This window comes from Diaporthe amygdali, assembly GCF_026229845.1.
Source record: "Diaporthe amygdali strain CAA958 chromosome Unknown NODE_8_length_1307975_cov_65_857355, whole genome shotgun sequence".
Classification (NCBI taxonomy): domain Eukaryota; kingdom Fungi; phylum Ascomycota; class Sordariomycetes; order Diaporthales; family Diaporthaceae; genus Diaporthe; species Diaporthe amygdali.
The window spans coordinates 1-18560 of record NW_026517028.1 but is presented as its reverse complement, the minus strand read 5'-3'; the positions used below and the strand labels follow the sequence as shown (position 1 = coordinate 18560).

Here is an 18560-nt window from a genome sequence, read left to right as displayed (position 1 = left end):
AGCCAGTCGCTGCCTTTCCTGACGGCTGCTTGCAAACTGTGGCGTGCCTTTTCCTTTACAGACCACTAAGAAGCAGCTGCAAGTTGCAAACGCAATTCTTGCAGGAGCTCGCTTGTCAGCCCTGATGCCTTGCGCAACATCTTATTTGAGCAGAACCACCCTTCCTCTCTGCTCGTTCGGATCTTCCGTCTTCTCAATAACTTCTCGGTCGTTACCCTGCCTGAGATTCACAAGACCTCTATGCGCAGAGGTCAGATTCCTTCCAGAACGAAAGCCAGCATCCTGTCACCCTCAGCCTCGCCAAGATGCCGTCAGCCGATTCCACTCATGGTATGCATTCCACACCGACGAGGCAGGCTGCCTTCATCGCGTCCTTTCCCACACTGCTGACCATTTTACCTTTACTTCACAGAGGTTGTGCCCGCCAACAGGGGCTACAGGCACTACTTCTTCGCATTCACTCCCCAGTGCATGCGCCTTGAGAGCGGTCACCCCTGCCAGGACGACCAATTCGGCGTCACGAACCTGAGCACCAAGCCCGGCTTCATCCCCAACGAGCGTGTTGATCAGTCGAACCTGTCCAAGCACATCATCAAGTCTGTCGGCGCGGTTGTGCGAGAACACGAGGCTTCAGACTACATGCAGATCAACTACGGCGCCCCAGAGATTCAAGCCGCCGTCATGCATGCTAACATGCCGCTGGCCCGCTTCATTGTCCACTGTCCTCCCTGCATCTCCGCCATCACTACCGCTGTACACCTTTGTCAGGCGAATAAGGACGCCATCACTGAGTGGTCGGTGCGCGTCGAGTGAGTACTGATTTGACAATATGTCCTCCACCCTGGCTGTTTTTGGTCTGCCACACGGGATTGGATCCACTCTAACACAATTTGCTGAGTAGTCACCGTCTTGACTGCGCCTGCTGTCCCAGTACCACCAGCGCTCTGGAGCGTCTCTCTATGATCGCCGATACAATTGTGGACGCCGGAACCGGCCACCACTGGGCCAAACCTGACAGCTCCGAAGCGCAGTGGATGAAGTGGATTGACCGTGCTTGGCTTGAAGGTGTGCTCTACGATGCGGATGACCACACTACGGCATCGGCGCCTTCTTCTAGCAAGCCTACAACCAATGCCGGCCGCGACTACGCGGGTATCCGCCACCTTTTGTCCTTCGAAGGCAGAGTCCGGGAGAACACTGTTGCTGTCATCCTAGCCGATGTCGACAGCGCCTCTTGGATCATCAACGCGTCTCCTTTCCCCACAGTGAAGCGTCAGCCTCGTGCCGGAGAGATGTTTCATATGAAGGAAGAGACTGTGGGCAGAACGTTCACGCGATCGTTCCTGGGCACTTTTGAGACGAAGGGAGCCCTGAAGCGCCGTCGAGTCTCTTCCCCACCGCCCGAGACTACTAGGTCCGGCCGCAAGACCTTGGCCCAGCGCAAGGGTCGATCCACCAAGCAGCTCTTCGACCAGGATGAGCTCATGTGAATCTCGAGGCGTGGTCCACATGGTAATCGTAGGAGGATGATAGCTTGCTGGCATAAAAGAGCGTACGTGAAGTGTCAGCGTGGTCCACTCTAATGTCGAGGGACATCCGAGCTAGAGAATTGACATCTTGAGCTTTGTCATGTTGCTATCACAAGCTAAGGCTGTACATGTACGTGGTGTTAGGCATTGAGTCAACGAATCAGAGAAAAGTATGGGCACTCTTGTTGCTCGCTTTGAATTCACCCGAGTGCTGCCGGCGGTGGAGAGGCCCTTGCCCCTGTCCGTGGGCCAGGCAAGGATTCTCCACACTAAGTATTGTCGGTTTCTGGTCATCGGCACAAGAGCTCGTGGCTTCAGATCTTCTTTTGTGTCCGATGCGGACGTGATCTCATAATGAGAAATCAATTGGACTCCTTTTCATCATCACTACTGTATTCACTTGCATCCTTTCCCTCAAGTGGTTTCTGAGCACCTGAGCACCTATGAGCAACCCTGTCAGTCAAGATCTGGCCTTGCACCCCAAATTCCCCGCAGTCCCACAGACCTACTCCGCCTCCACACTCTTCACCCACATCGCGACGACGACGATAATTCGTCCGTGACTGTATTACACTCTTACCGCTTACCTTTAACCATCCACGGCTCTGCGCCGAACTCTATTTGATCATGGTGCTCAAAAACGTCCTTGCCGGCAAGACGGCCATCATTACAGGCGGCACAACTGGGATTGGCCGCGCCATCTGCCTCGAGTACCTGCGGCAAGGGTGCAACGTCGCGGTCAACCATCTTGACCTCGAGAAGGACAAGCCACACGTCGAATCCCTGATCTCTGAAGCAGAGAAGCTCAAGTCCACCACGGAAGCCGGCCAGACCGTCGGCTCGTTCGCGCACCTCGCAGGGGACGTGACAGACCCGGCGACGGGGGCCAAGCTGGTCTCGTTCGCGCTGGAGACATTCAAGACGGACCGGCTGGACGTGTGCGTGTCGAACGCGGGCATCTGCACCTTCGCCGAGTTCCTGGACCTGCCGGCGGACCTGTACTCCAAGACGGTGCGGACGAACCTGGACGGGGCCTTCTACGTGGTGCAGTCGGCGGCGCGCCAGATGGCGCTGCAGCAGTCGCCGCCGGGGGGTTCCATCATCGGCATCTCGTCCATCTCGGCCCTCGTCGGCGGCGGGGGCCAGACCCACTACACGCCCACCAAGGCCGGCATCCTGTCGCTCATGCAGAGCACCGCCGTCGCGCTGGGCAAGTACGGCATCAGGTGCAACGCCCTGCTGCCCGGGACGATCCGCACGCAGCTCAACGACGAGGACCTCGCCGACGCGGCCAAGAGGACGTACATGGAGGGCAGGATACCGCTCGGCAGGACGGGCGAGACCAAGGACTTGGCCGGCCCGGCTGTGTTCCTTGCTAGCGAGGAGTTGAGTGGCTATGTGTCGGGGTCACAATTGCTGGTTGATGGAGGGGCTTTTGTAAATTTCCAGTAGGCCTGAGGAGGTTGAATGCGATAATGATCAGTCAAAAAACTCGTCTGTCCTGCGAAAGCGGGGCCACACTGCGATCTCCCGGTGATGTGCCAGCAGCGTCTACTTCTCTCGCGTCCTCGATTCGCGCTCATCTTGTTACTAACAATATCTTGTAGGAGTGTCAGATTAGCAGCTTGCAGTATTATTTAACACAAATAAATTCCAACTCTAGACGGTCCGATCTTTTCAAGCCCTAAAATATCACACAAATGCGTATTCTCCTTCCTGCTACCTCTGACGATACTACTTGGATCCAGTCACTCCGCCATGAACAAAATGTAGCCTTTGCCACTGACGCCTCTGACCCTTAGCCAAGAACCAGGTCTATTTCAGTCCGATTGAGACGTTCCCACGCTGCCCTCTCAACCCATCCAACTCCCAATCGGTACGCAATCCCATTCTCCCACTCCACCCAAAGGACACGGTATCTCTCTGAAGTGACGGCTGACTCAATACTGTACTGTTCATGTACGATCGAACGATAGATCGCGACCAGTTCGACAGATTGTCCAGGGCCGGCCTTGATATATTCGTTCGAGGCAATGAGAAATGGTGTCAGCTGGTCCACGGAGTGGAGATAGAGCTCTCCTACTGCCGGGCCACTACACTCTGTGCGGATTTCCAAGACTTGTAATTCTATATCATTTGGCAAGCCCAGACCATAGAGCGGTGATCTCTTTGCAACTTCTTCCCAAAGATCGACGCTGCAGACGGCCCATAGACGAGCCATTTGTGTTTTACAAAACAGATATGGCGTCTGTTCGGGCATAAATTGTGGCGTCGACTCTTTGCCTTCGGTAATGGTAAACGGATAATAATAGTAGTTGCCGGGGAAAAGTCGGTGCTCAAACGCATATTCGTTGCACCCGGGCGGACACCAAGATTCATCTTCGCGTCTAGTCATAACGTCTTTTGCCTTTCGACGAGTCCAGCCCTCAGGTAATGGCTTCATAAAATCCTTGTACCCGTCGTCGCGGTTCTCAAACCAGGTTGATTGTATCTTTCTAAGATGAGTACCTTTTGCAGAGTCTGAAGTAAACCAGTCTGTAACTGGAATTGTCTCCTCGGCTGGGTTATCTGGAGAAAGATTGCTGATTCGGATAGCTTCTTCCGGTCTCATTATACCATCAGTGACTCTGCCCTCCCACCCTACCCACGACCAGGAGGGCAATATCCTTGGAGAGTTCATAAGCCGGTCTTTCTCCGGTCGCTCTGATGGCTTCCGTCGCCGCGAGTCACGACCGCCACACCACCCCAAAGCTTTGTCGAAGAACATTTCTGGTAGCCCACAAAGAAACCCGCCTTGGAAAGAGCGACTGAAAAGTGCAAGGATCCCCGAAATACCGGGAATCACATCCTCGTCGTAACTGAAACTGCGCAAGTTGTAATCAGACATAAGTGTCATGAAGCATTCGATGTCCGGCAGGCCTCGGAGTATTCTATTAGGTCGATACATAGGATCCTTATGAGGGGCGTTTGGGTAGACTTCAGAGCTGCAAACCACTTCCTCATGCCAATTACAGCACTGACAGTCCCAATGAATCTTCCCATCTGCGAAGATAAGCCGCCTTTGAGACATGATGTATTCTTGGTAAGTCCAGCCTCTTGATTGGTAGCGCCCGAGGTTGATGGAAGTTTTTGGGAACACGAGCTTTTCTTCACCGAACGGAATTAGCGTCTGTCTCGCTCTGAGAGGACTTGAGACCCCTTTGAGGCCTAGTATCCCTTCCACGGAATCTCCCTCGGCGGCCACGATGGTAATCAATGCGCTTGCGTAGAAGGCGCCCATGAGATTGAGTTGGTGTACTGTATCCGCGCTGTCGTCCTGGACGATGCATAATGCGTCCACCCAAAGATACCGCTCCCCAATTAACGAAGTGACACTCATCGCATGCCGGACAATCGGCGCCACATGCGCCGTAACGAGTGATGCAGGCTTTCGTAGCGTGGCGAGAATCTCCTTGGTAACCTTCGGCCATGAATGATTGCCCCATCTGTAACTCAAGGCGACAAAGGCGTCACAGTCTCGGCCGGGGACTATGCATTCGCTCTCAACGTCCACGACCCAAAATGGCTTCACGGACGAGACTTTGAATGGATTGTCGCACTTGGTTCCATGCTGCTCCAAGCATCTTTTCTTCCACCCTCTTGCGAGCCGAAGATCAATCCATTTGGGATCCAGTGCGACTCCGGTCCCAGGGTGATCTGGAATAGAGTCTCTCTTCAGCAATGCGAGATGGTACGCAGATGAATACTTCCCAGTTTTAAGCTTCAGAATTTCGACTCTTTTGCGTGCTGGACGCCTCACGGCCCGGAGAGACTTGAAACTTTGAATCTGCGATGCTGTCACAATTTCTGTCCACCCTCCATCTCCCGTGTGCCTCGAGTGTCCCATAGTATTTGCATCTTCGTCCTCACTTGAGTCGCTTGTATCACTTCGCTCTGTTGAAGTGGTCTTCGATCCTTTACTGCAGTAATTAAACAAAGGCGAATGTCCGGGGCAGCCGGGAAGGATGGGGTCACCAGCAAAACCGAGCATGACTTCGCGGTCAGCTGTCGGGTCCAGGAAGCATGACCATATGCCACGACAGACTTCACATGTCGTTGTTGAGTTGTCTAGAGATGCTCCAGGGTCGAATCTGGTCTTTTGAATGCTCATTGCGATGTCCTTCATCTTTTCCAGCTATTCTGCTGGACAAATAGGGAAATGTTTGTCGAACGGGAGCTGGCGATCAAGTATTACCTTGTCTGCATTTTACTCATTTGTATTGAACAAGGGCAAGTAGATAAATGCCCAGTTGATCCTGCCCCCTTGTGTAAAAACCGCACCTGCTTGGTGCGATTGGAGCCTGATCAGGAGCCCTGGTGCCGCCCCTTCTGACCGCATATGCGGGCCGTGATTGGTTTTGGTGGTGTCCCCGAAACTTACACCGTATCTGCCCGCTTACCTATGTTTTGCATCCAATCTCGAACCGTGGTTCAAAACTGCACCGGCGGCTGTCTGGTTGGAACGAGATTCGACCAGATTGGTCGGCGCGAAGGGGGCAGTAACATGCAATTCAGCAGCCTGCCACAATTTTGAGGTCATCCGGGCTGAGTCCATTGACACGCAAAAGCGACGGGGCTCTTTCCTATTGACTAGAGGAAGACAGAGGACTACAAGCTGCAGAGAAGAATATTGCACATATACATACATATATAGTGGGCAACAATACTGGATACTGTAAGAGAAGTTGAAGGTAACAGCTTAATATTTCTGACTCCCAATTCTCGAGGTAGACGAAAATATCCTCTCTGGACACATTGCTGGTCAGATACAATTGGTATCTTCTCGAAATTGGAGCAGTTATTAGCCTCTTGAAAGCCAGGAATATTCTTCTATCCTGTCGCCTTTTTGACAACCGACTGTTCAAGAAGGCGGCAATATTGGATATCGCTTCATGCGCCGCAGCCTCTGCTAATTGAAACAGTTCCTGGCCGTCCGGCTGCTGTGAGAATAATGTCTGTCTTCAAGTAGATAGTTCCCCGCCGTTACAAATCCGTTCAACAAGGGATATGAAATAGACAACCTCGAGCCAGCTCCAGTGCAGATATCTGACTAAGTGGCGTACACACGGTCTAGAGCTCGAGCAGAGTAATACTAGTTCGCAATTCTACGATAGTTTCATCTAAGAGCGGCATTATAAGAGAATCACAGGGCGCGATCTAGGCAGCTACTGGGCGGACAGCTATCGATACCGCCAAATTTGTGAAACCATACTTGAACAGATTTTGACGCGGTGGCCTCGCATTACGACATGCGGCTTCCGAAGCGCCGAGCAGTAGACTCGCGTAAAACACGGAAATTTCCATTGTGCTGCCCCCCCCTTCCCCTTGGGGAGCTGGACTCGACCCTCGCATGAGAGAAGAAGCGCCAGCAAATCATGACTGGACTCTCTGCAAGGCCCGCGGGAATAACACCCTCAAAGATGGCCGTGTGCAGGCGGGAGATGAACCTGATGCTTGTATGTCAGAATAGAGGAGAGATCGACAGCGCAGGACCTCGAGCTTGCAGCAAAGTCCGCCTAGCACTGCAGATATGGCAATCTCCCGCCCGGCGACGGAATCTCGCGTGAGCTGTCATGGAAGGAAGCGTCCTGAAGATCGATGCTGCCTTGGGGTATTAATGCCTAGTGTCAGCACTTGCGGGATGATGAGGAGCTGTTGGAAAGTGGCCTGATGATGTTGACTAGAAAATTTTACAACCGGAGTGGATGTCCAATGGCGAAAGCTGAAATAAAGCCGTTCTCTTGGATATTGAATGAAGAACGAGCGTTGGCGGATAGAGACATCGTGCAGAGCTTCTAGAATCTGGCGTGTTGCAACGGCCTGGTCCAGACGCGCCGACGCAACGTCATCCCGAGCAATAAGCTTCTGTGTGGGTTAAAATGGTCTGCCGGAAGAGACAGCCCAAGCAGATTTGGTGGTGGCTCCATATGTGAGGAGCACGGCCAAATCGGATCCTGCTCCGAGGATTCGAGATGGCCGATATGTCGTGATAGCCTTTACGTACGACAGTACGAGATCGCAAAAAAGGGGGCTGATGCAGTATCGCGTGGTCCCGGCTCTTAGTATCTAAGTTCTCGGCTGGTGGCCTTGGTGCGATCCAGGCCCTTGGACCGGTCGTTCTCGTCTTCGCTCAGGCCAAAACGGGTGCTAAGATTCAATAGACTTTGGAAGGGGTGGTTCTGTGTCGTGCAATTGCGTCTGGAAAAGACCTCCCAGTGGATGCCAAGGTGGAGGGAGTTGTTCAGTCGGTTAAGACGGCATGTTCCCTGGGTGCGCACTTGTGGATGCCAAGCACAGCTTACGGGAATAGCGGGTGGAAAGGAGGATGGTGAGGGCACGAGGCGTGCGTAGCGCAGCGTAAGGTCAGGTAACGTGCCATTCCTAGTGTGCATCCAGAGTAGAGCATAGCAGAGCATAGCAGGGCTGAGCTGAGCAGAGCAGAGCAGAACAGAGCTTACATCGTAAAAATTCATGGACAATCAGGTCACTTTGCAATGGCAGTCGTGATGAGTGGCTGCAGTGGCTTGCATCTGTGATCGTGATGCTCCTTGATGCTTGTTCTGTCTGGCCAGGTCGAGCGTTGGTTTTTCCCGAGTGGGTGAGCGCGACGAAGGGCCTGGAATCGCCGGCTGGCTAATTATGGTTGCGGAGACTTTGGGCAAGGTCCATGAACGATGCCCGTGAGGAGACACTAAGAAAGAAGGGTCCTTCCCTGAGGGTATCTATGACGTAACACTGACGGGTCATTGGCTCCAAGCGCCTTCTCTCGCTGGTGGTGCAAGTAGTTCGGTAGTCTACCACCGTATCGCAGCAGCGGCAGCCGGAGAAGCAGCAGGCAACGATCAACACACTCCAGAGTCCAGTACTGCGTGCGCATGTACCGTCTCGTTGGCACAGGAGCCGAGCGGTTGGTTTTGGTCTGTCGACAGCGGTTTGACAACGCATTACCCACATCCATCTTGACCAAGGCTGGCCTATGCGGTTGAAGTATATCCCAAGGGCTGGAATAAAGTTTAGAGGCCGTTTTCAGATCGACTCCCGCCCAGATACGATGCGATTACAATGCGACACGATACGGTGCAGTACGGTCGCGGTACGGTGTGGTGCGGTGCAAAGCGGTGCGGTGCGGGTCAGCAGAATGGGACACATCGTGTGCATCTATATTCGCATTCTCACGAGTCAATCCACATTCTTTTGCCTCGGAGGAAACAGGCAAGCAAGCTCATCCAAGGCGCGCCCACGAGGCAGCGAGCCGCAGCGACCAGGGCAGGTCGGCAGGACTGGCAGGCTGGCAGGCTGGCAGGCTGGCCTTACAAGGTTGTTCTGACGTGCAAGGGCCCAAGCGAGCGAGCCGAAGAACTCGGCTGTTCCCTGCCCATCCCATCCCGTCTCGTCGTCCTGCACTCTCCTTTCCTGAAGTGGTCCTGCCTTGTACTGTACTGTGCTGCATGTGCTGTGCTGTTCGCCCTGGACGAGTCGCTGAAACGGGACGAGATGCAGCTGGATGGAAACGGACGACGTTGGCCTGCGACTTCCCTCCTCTGCTCCCCTCTCCACTACAAAGCTCCTCCAAAGCTCCCCGAGTACAGAAGACACAGGTAGTCTGTGGTCTAGGTACCTAGGTGGGCAGAGCCTACAGTACATGTGCAGTACGTACAGTACGTACCGCCGACCTGAGACCTGCACCAAGACGCACCTGGCGCGGCGTGCAGCGTGCTTACCTTATTAGCGGATATTAATACTGGGGAACAGTAAGAACAGCAAGTGGACCTTGTTCTGCTCCCCGACTTCCCTCTCACAGTCCCTCAGTCAGTCATTCAGTTCGCTCTGTCGGTGCCTCTAACTCCAGTCTCGGGTCAACAGGCAGAAAAAAAAAGACAGAGAGAACCCAACAGACAAACAGTACTTGCGCCGCACTCCTGCACTGCGCTGCGCTGCGCTGCATTGCACACTTAACAGACACACACTCTCACGCACACGCCTGGGCAACGCTGCAAGCGGCACTCACCACTCACCACCGTTGCCGTTGCGGTCGCTATTGCGGCTTCTGCTCCTCCTGGACCTGCTGCACCTGCACCTACCTGCACCTGCACCAAATTTTTCTCGTCTCTTCTTGGACTGCGTCCCACCTTTTCCCAACCTGGTTTCACTAAAACCCACGCTCACCTTTGTCCCGTAGGCTCCATTATCAGATGGTGCGATTTCTTCATCCTCCCCCATCTCTATTTTCCTGTCGTGACGTGGACGAGGAGGAAGACTGGCCGCCTGACACCGACTGACTCCTGCGCCCACCACCCACGCCCACACCACAAACACCAGAGCGCAATCGCCGGCCTTCAGTCAGTTCCCTTTGAGGTAGTGCGTGCACCCTCTCGCTGTTTGCGCCTCGCAGCGCCCCAGGCCAAGTGGGACTTCACAGTACACGACGAGAAGTCTCATCCCACTCCTTGCAGCCTCCATCGTCCCCTGTCGCCCGCCTTCTGCCATCCTGCCCGGTCGCACATCGCACAACGCCCGCCCCTGTCTTGTCCCTCACGTCACGTCACGCAAAGTGAAGTCACGTCGCAACCGCCACGCCCTCGCCTTCTTCCTCACCTCCGAGCCGGCCTGTCGTCTCCCGCCCTCGACTCGCCCCCTTCGCTGCCATGGCTAATGGCCCTCATGCGCAGCCAGTCGGCGAGGACGCCTGGCTCGCACTGATCGAGGAAGAGTCGCGCGCCAAGGCCAGAGACATCTCCAATCGCATTGACGTTCTCGAGCGCTACAAGCAGGCAGTCAACGCCGAGTATGGTAGCCTCAGAATATGGATCGCGTACTGCGACTACTTCTGGTCCCTCTACATCGAGTGCAATTCCTACGCGAACAATGGCTACCGCCTGTCGCATGAAGAGAAGCTCATAGGTCGCGAAATATTCTCCCTCGACGCTGCGCTGTCCCTTTGGCAGCAGGGCTACGAGTCCATCAGGTACCGCCTGAGCGACAGCCATGAGCTGTGGAATCGTTGGGTCGCCCTAGAGATGGAGCTTCTGTCAAGTACTCGGACTAACCAGGGTGTACAACGCATCACTCATCTATTCAAGAACCGACTGCAGACACCCCACAAGACCTGGGACGAGACCTCGCAGATGTTCTCTACATTTCTATCCGAGTACAACAGGGCCGAATACGAAAGCACAATGAAGGACATTTCAAGTAGCTCTCAGGAGACGAGGAAACTTTGGGATGACCGAGAGACATTCGAGATCAACTTGAACAGGGCGCGGGCCGAGGGGAAACTCGACGAGGAGAAGACCGTCATGCGAGATTACCTTGGCTGGGAGATGAGACAAAATAGAAGCAAAGATGCCTTCCACCAGGGAGTGATGGTTGAGATCTGTCTAGGCCTTTACTCGCGTGCTCTGACTGGCATCTTCTCCAGAGACGACAGCGTCTGGACTGATTATGTCGTCTGGGTCTCGTCTCTGTACACCGTCTTCAGCAGCGGCCGCTCCCAGGCCTCCGATATGCTGCGTATCCTCCCGAACCTTTTGGACACTCTTCAGCGTGCAGTCTCGCACTGCCCCTGGGCCGGTACACTCTGGGCGCGCTACATCCTCAGCGCTGAGGAGGCCGGCCTTTCCTACGACAATGTCGAACGCATCAAGCACGCTGCTACTTCCAGCTCTCAGCTCGACCGGGATGGTATGGCCAGCGTCATTGATTTGTACGCTGCCTGGTGCGGCTTTCTGAAGCGCCGTGCCATGAACCCAAACGCGACCGATGAGGATGCGGATGTGGCCGAGATCGGTTTGACCGCCGCCTTGGAAGACGTGCAGGTGTGGGGCAAGCGATTATACGACAATGAGTATAAGGGCGACCCGAATTTCCGTCTTGAGCGCATCCTGATTCAGTACCTGACCGAGAAGAAAGTCACGGTCGACGAGGCTCGCAATTATTGGAACCAGTTGGCCAAGAAAAGCATCTATGCCGACAGCTACAACTTCTGGTTGACCTTTTACATGTGGGAAATGTCCATATTCGAGACTCAAAAGGCAATGAATGGTCGAAGTCCAACCCCTGCTTCTCTGGCGTCTAGAGGTCTGCGAATACCGACCTTGGCCACCAGCATCCTTGCCCGTGCGGTACAACGACGCACGCTGGACTGGCCGGAGAAGCTCATGGAAATATACGTGCAACATTGCAACGATTACGAGCCGCCCGAAGCCGTCCGCCGCGCCAATGACACCGTGCACAAAGGCCTGAGGGCTGTCGCTGAGCGGAGACAAGAGGAACAAGCAGCAGCCTATTCTGCGCAGTTGGCACAGTATCAAGAGCAAGCACAGGCGTCAGCTGTTGCTGAGCAATCACCGCAAGGTCCGGATGATGCGTCTTCGAAGAAGAGGACCAGGGATGACGTTGCTGACGAAACGTCAGAGAGCTCGAGCAAACGCGTCAAACAGCAAGACTCGGAAGCTGAACAACAGCGCTTGAAACGCGACCGAGAGAACACGTCAATCTACATCTCTAATCTGCCTCTTCCGCCAGAGTCTACCCAGACCAAGGTTCGACAATATTTTCGCGAATACGGGCATATCAACAACATCGTTTACAAGACCGAGATCGACAGCCAATCGGCCGTTGCTCTTATCGAGTTTGCAACCCCTGAGGAATCGCAGTCTGCACTCCTTCGCGACGGAAAGTACTTTGGCCAACAGCAAATTAAGGTGGTTCCTGCGACAGGGACCACCCTGTATATCACGAACTATCCCCCGCATGCTGACGATTCGTTCATCCGCAACCTATTTAAAGATTGCGGCGAGATCTTCTCGATAAGATGGCCAAGTCTCCAGGCCAACAGCCATCGGCGCTTTTGCTACGCTACGTTTCGCGACGCGGACGGGGCGGCCAAGGCAACTAAACTTGATGGCAAGCTGCTTGAAGGCAAATACAAGCTTGTGGCGAAGTACTCGGACCCTGGCAACAAGAAAAGTCGCGAAGGCGCGGTCGAGGAGGGCCGGGAGGTTCACGTCACCAATGTCCCTCAGCAGGTTGCAGAGGCAGAACTGAAGACAATCTTCGAGAAATATGGCACCGTCCAGCGCGTTCGCATTCTCACCACCAAGTCCGGCCAAAGTCGCGGCACTGCCTTCGTAGTCTTCACGACAAAAGAGCAGGCCGAGGCGGCTGTCGCAGAGCTGGACCAGACAAAGTTGAAGAACAACATACTTAAGGTGGAAAAGTCTGTGGCCAAGAACTTCAAGCCTGTGTCTAGAGCTGGACCTTCGATGTCGCCTTCACCAAGTCCCAGTGTTGCGAAGGACGCGGAAGGTGATAACACCATGTTAGACTATGATGATGTTCAGGCCAAGCCCCAGCAGGCCAAGTCGGCGGAGCGAACTTTCGCGCTCATCGGCCTACCCGACACAATGAATGATGCCCGTGTCCGGGCTTTGGTCGAAACTCATGGCGAGCTTGTCAAACTCACGCTTCGCCATGACCACGGCGGTGCCATCCTCGAATTTGTCGATGCGGTCGCGGCGGGAAAGGCCCAGTTGTCCCTGGATGGCATTGAGGTCGAAGGTCGAAAGCTCAGAACGGGATCCGTTTCCGACCTTTTTCAAGAAAAGGGTGAGGTCAGGATCGACCGTATTGACCAGAAGCCAGCTGCGCCAGCTCCTGCTCCAAACAACAGCAAGAGCAAAACTGCCAGTGCGATGATGCCACCTCCTTCAACGGTGGTACGTCGGCCGGTGCTTGGGTCCAAGGGGCAGAAACGCGGGCTTGGATTCGGAGGTGTCATCAACAAGGAACAAAAAGCGGAGCCGTCGTCAGCTCCTACGACAAACGGAGAGAACGGCGTCTCGTCTGAGACCCCTGCCGGTGGGATGAAAAGCAACGCTGATTTCCGAGCGCTTTTACTAGGCAGTGGACCAAAGAAGGACGTAGTGGCCCCGTCGACTGCAGACACGAAGGCTACTGATAATGGAGATACCAATGATGGTGGGAACGACAACTAGTGGTTGTGGTGTGAATGATACTCTACATATTTTGATGCTTTGTACGATAACTCAGCTATGGCATAAACGGCTGTGAACGCGGCTACTGCCTGTAACCGTATCAGATGAAGAATGAGAGGAGGGGTGAAAGGACCACATTCACAATGGCCCAACTGGTGGGTGTTTTTTATTGCTTATACCCCGAGCTGAAGGAGAATTGAAAATCAATCAAATCCAACCTTGTACAAATCGGCGGGCCTTGCGTGGTTGCCAGCACCAAGGAGGTCGGTCATTGTCATTGTCTACCGCAAACGACGCATGTGTCTCCGGCTATCTGCCTCTTGAAAGAGAGGATTCCTCGAGGTCATGCTGGAAGCCATGCCTACGTAGACCTCATTACAGACCAAACAAGTCTGACACTCATGGAGAAGAGCAGTTGCTCATGATTCTTCGCGTCCCATCGTACGTTGAGTAGGATCGTCGGAAAGCGCGAAACCCGGAGAGACTTTACATGACTGGACATCGTTTTGCTATGACCTCTGTTCGTGTCGATCCTTTCGTGTCAATCACATTATTACATTACCCTTGTAAATATTATCCCACTGTGTGAAACTCAATCCACATCCCACAACAGCCCTGATCTTATCTTGATCGGGTGAACGTGACCCCTAAGACCCTCCTCGTTTGTCATGCCCTCTGAGAATCCCGCTCAAGCCATCATCCCATTAGTCCTCCTCATACTCTCCACGCAGCACACGGTAAGTCCAGCGGCCTGGGTGTCAGCCCCATGCCCAACTCCATACCCAGGCCTTCCTCAGGGGAGTCATCCTCATGTCTGCCGTCAGGATCATCCCCTTCGTCTCCTTCGCTCCCCCCGGACACGCCTGCCAACATTGTAGTCCACTCCTCCCTCGCGGGGCCCCAGCTCTGCTCCTCGGTCGATATCGGATACCCGAAGACGGCAATATGCGTCTCCACCGCGCGCGAAACCTGACGTCCCGTATTCGTGGCCGAACCCCTGCCCACGCCGTATTGCCCTCCCTCGTGGAGACCAGCGTCGCCTGCTAGCTCAGCTATCTCCGAGCCCCCTCCAGGGAGCAGCAGCGCCGTCCGGGCCTCCTCCGCCGTCCCATGTCCACCACCACCACCACCAGGTGCGTTCGCCGCCTCGGGCTGGAGCACAAACCCGTGGCACTTCCTCTCGTGGTCGTGGAGGTTGTCCACGCGGTTGTAGTTGCTCCTGCACCCGGCATGGCCGCAGTAGAACCTGACCTTGCCGTGCGTCGACTCGACGTGTCGCTTCAGGTGCTGCTTGCGGTTCTTCGGGATGCCCTCGAACTTCTGGCCGCAGAGGTCGCACACCTCGTGCTGGCTCTTGACGGCGGCCTTGTGCCCTCCCATCATCCTCGGCGGCTTCGCTCGGGTCCGGTTCTCGTTTTCCGACGGGCGACTGCCCTGGGGCCGAGTGTCGAGTGTGTTCACCGTGATGCTGTCTTGTGTCCCTGCGTCGAAGCTTGCCTTTCTTGCCATGGGGCGTCGTGTCCTGGTGGTTCGCCGAGCTGTTTGGCCGCTCTCTTCTGTGACTTGAGAAATGCAGTCCAAGATTTGGTGGTGGTGCTCTTCGTATGTGGCTGCGACCTGCGAGATGGGAGGGAAGCTCGGGACGTCACTCGAGCGGTGAAGTGGTATTGGCCATGTGTTCTGTTTCTGCTTGTGTGGATTTGGTATCCGAGGTGCTGCGAAAGAACTCGAGAAGCTGGACGCAGCCTTCCCTCGAGAGTCGCTGTATTGTGCAGATATAGCGGTATTCAAGGCATTGGGTACCAGCCGTAGATCGACCTTTGGACTTTCTGTCTCATGGGAGAGCGTCTGGTCATCCCATGGCGCTCGATCGGCTTCTGGAATTTCCATGTCCTCGGGAGACTCCATGAAGGGAGACGCTTGGAGATATGGGACAGGAGGTATGCTGAGATGGAGGTTGTTTGTATGGATATTGGGGTGCTGATATTCATCCATCGTGGTTTGAGGAGATACTATATAGGGCGGCGGTTGTTCCGGCATCTGTGAAATCTTTGCATCCCCATACGCTATCATATTCTGTGAATCCTCACTCCAAGACTGGTCCCTTGATGATGGTGGTGTTGGGAGGGGCCGGGCCACCGAGGAGTCTCCCATTTCCGAAGGCCTGTGAATGTTGACATTGTTTGCATCCAACTGAGCAGGATGCGAAGTCGATTCGACCTCGTGCAAAAAGAACCTATTAGGGTCCTCCATTTCTGACCATACATTCTCGAAGTTATGACTTTCTTGCTGCATCGGAAATGTGTATTCGTCACTAGATGCGACTTTTCCTCTTTTGGTAGCAGAAAGCTCGCCTGTGCTTGTGTTGTTTCGGCGCTTCCTGTTCGAAAGCCTTCTCAGCAACTCAACCGGACTTTTTAAAGTGGCGCAAACAGCATGCCACCGCTTGAAGTCGTGACATTTTTGGCATGTCCAGCACCGTATCTCTCCCTTCGATGCTTCTGTGCAAGTGGCAACATGATAGATCTGCTCCAAGGGTGTTGCAGACGTATGGAAGCATTTCAGCATCGGACACGGCTGAGGACCCAAGTATGCCGCGCTCAGGTCATCTCCAGAGACCTTGACAATCTCTAGAATTACGGCTAGGACGGTGCGTGCTGCGGTTGAATCTTGAAAGTGGTTCCTTTCGTGTAGCGCATCAGAATAGTCTTCACGGCAAAGAAGCATCGAACTCACGGGCATGGAGAAGCTCTTTGCAGCTGACTGTTGTTGCCGGCAGAGATGATCTGCTGGTAGTCAGGAATATGCTGCTCCTGTGAGTATTGACGCTCCATGTTGACTGGGCGTTGTCTCGGTCTATTATTCGTTGGCTCCCAAAGTTTTCGATATGGAGAAAAGAGTGCTTCTATCAGTGATCTGGAGAGTCATTACTTGAGAAAAGAGTCGTCCAAATCAAGGGCGATGAGACGTAGTTTTGAACATGGCTGCCAGCAGTATGGTCTAGTATCAGAATTGTGTCTGCTCCTCACAAACACAGAACAACGCGCGTCCTGACCGCTCTTCGAAGCCCTCGTATCGTAGGGAGCACTGTGATTTCACCCTGCGCTGCTGCAGGAAGACGGAGGGATTTCACCCCATTGTGTTGAGGCTGTCTAGACTTCAAGTGGCAGATAGCAAACTGAGTGGCTACTGTCGACACCCTGAACATTGCTTTTCTTTCTTCATTTCAGGCAAATGTGGTCTGGTCTGTTGTGGCCTGGGTCCTCATTCGCTCATCCGTAAGGCAACTGAACGAGGCGACGATGCCTCTTCCGGTAGCTCCGGTAAGCCTGCGATTTGCGCCCATTGAAAACCCCGCCATTTTTATACTTCGACTTCGTTCCACCAAAAAAACAGGTTCTTGTCCTTCATTCAGCTTGACAAGGGGCATGCTCTGGTAGGGACACTGGTCGTGTCTGAAGGGTGCTGGGTGATGTAGGGAGACAGCCCAAGAGAGGCCTCCGCTCGGGTAAGCGTCCAGGTGTTAGGACTGAGGCCACAGGGCTCAGCATGGCGTAATTCGCAGCCTCGGGTAATAATGACAAGTGTCATGATTTATCCGGGTGGAAATGGGACTCGCATGCCTTCTCCGTGGACCTTGATCTTTGTCAAGTGGACAAAGTTCACCGAAAGCATTCTCGGGACGCGCAACATTCCGGGAACTGAGGTGGATTAAATGCTCCTCTATATACTCTACACTGAAGGCAATGTTTTTGCACTGCCACTGCAGTTCAAAGATTTCATGGACGCAGGTTTTCAGCTCATTGGGGCTGAGCTCCGTTGAAGCCTGCACGAAGAACGGCAGACATGCCACAATGGTCAATTCAAACCAATAGTGTCTCCTACGAAATAGACCCCAGCCATCATTCACTTCAAGAGGATGCAGGTGTGGGAGACACTGGCCAAAAGTGAGGCTTACGAGCCAACGATCTCTCCTTGTGGCTATCAGGCTCCAGGGTTGGTGGCTACCGCTAATGCATGTAAGCATTGCCCTATCGGTCGTTTGCCTTCTTCTGAATGAAGGGAATTTCCCCCCGCACGATGGTTCGCATGCGGATCTGATGGTGGTCACTGTATTCTCACCAATTGCATGCCGCATTGGGGTATGAAGAGCTACTGGATGAATGGCCCTTAAGCAAATTTCTATTGCTATTCAAATACGCCATTTCCTCCAAGAAAGGCCTTGCCAATTTGGTTAGTGGTCCTCCAGGTTTGAACGTCCATTTCCTATTCAAATGAAAGCTACCGGAGTATAGATTACCAAAGTGCTTCTTTTTCAATCAAAGGCAAACTCAACACATGAGTCTACGTCCTCGAGGAAATCGGCCAGAGGTCCAATTTCAAAGCGCATGTTGCTCTTGCAGAATTGACAGACCTCAAGACCTCAAGATGTGAAGTGCGAGGATGAATTGTGATCTCTGGAAGTCGGTGTATTAGGGATTAATCTAATCCATGTCATGTTGCATTTTTGCGTCTTACGCCTTACAAGCCTGTTAACCATGACTTTTCTACCACAAATGGGAATCAGATTATATAATCAGGTCCAAATCCAAATACCCCATGTGTGTCGGCGAGTTCGAGCTTTGGCCATACATATGTGCGTGAAAGTAAAGACTCGAGTTGTTTGATGTGATCGAATGTTTCCATGTGTAACTTGAACTAACTCTTTTTAGGATCGGCGTTTGGATTCTCGCCACTCCTTTGCTCGACTTGCAAATTTTGGCACGATATCAGACAACCTTCATGATGCGAACTCTGGCAATACCATTATATCATCCAGTATGAGACTATACAACAGAATTACACGTGACAGGCGTCCATAGACGCTTCGTAACAGCTGACACGGGCCTGTGGTGCTTATTAAGTACTTGCTAAAGGATGTACTTGCTAAAGGATGTACTTGCTAAAGGATGTACTTGCTAAAGGATGTACTTGCTAAAGGATGTACTTGCTAAAG

General features: G+C 53.6%; 5 protein-coding genes across 5 annotated transcripts; 3 read left to right on the top strand and 2 right to left on the bottom strand.

Moving 5' to 3' along the window:
• Positions 1 to 305: 305 nt before the first annotated feature.
• Positions 306 to 1490, top strand: J7T55_013226 (uncharacterized protein; the record flags this gene model as incomplete). Its single annotated transcript, XM_053141000.1, has 3 exons — positions 306 to 330; positions 413 to 809; positions 902 to 1490. 3 exons carry the CDS (start codon positions 306 to 308, stop codon positions 1488 to 1490), a joined length of 1011 nt encoding a protein of 336 aa, XP_052995569.1.
• A 666-nt stretch (positions 1491 to 2156) lies between these two features.
• J7T55_013225 (uncharacterized protein) lies at positions 2157 to 2981 on the top strand (the record flags this gene model as incomplete). Its single annotated transcript, XM_053140999.1, has 1 exon — positions 2157 to 2981. The coding sequence occupies one exon, from the start codon at positions 2157 to 2159 to the stop codon at positions 2979 to 2981; it is 825 nt and encodes a 274-aa protein (XP_052995568.1).
• Positions 2982 to 3327: 346 nt separating this feature from the next.
• On the bottom strand, positions 3328 to 5694 carry J7T55_013224 (uncharacterized protein; the record flags this gene model as incomplete). The annotated part of the gene is made up of 1 exon (XM_053140998.1): positions 3328 to 5694. One exon carries the CDS (start codon positions 5692 to 5694, stop codon positions 3328 to 3330), a length of 2367 nt encoding a protein of 788 aa, XP_052995567.1.
• A 4519-nt stretch (positions 5695 to 10213) lies between these two features.
• J7T55_013223 (uncharacterized protein) lies at positions 10214 to 13564 on the top strand (the record flags this gene model as incomplete). The annotated part of the gene is made up of 1 exon (XM_053140997.1): positions 10214 to 13564. The coding sequence occupies one exon, from the start codon at positions 10214 to 10216 to the stop codon at positions 13562 to 13564; it is 3351 nt and encodes a 1116-aa protein (XP_052995566.1).
• Positions 13565 to 14278: 714 nt separating this feature from the next.
• J7T55_013222 (uncharacterized protein) lies at positions 14279 to 16398 on the bottom strand (the record flags this gene model as incomplete). Its single annotated transcript, XM_053140995.1, has 3 exons — positions 14279 to 15918; positions 16150 to 16247; positions 16301 to 16398. 3 exons carry the CDS (start codon positions 16396 to 16398, stop codon positions 14279 to 14281), a joined length of 1836 nt encoding a protein of 611 aa, XP_052995565.1.
• Between the last annotated feature and the right edge of the window lie 2162 nt (positions 16399 to 18560).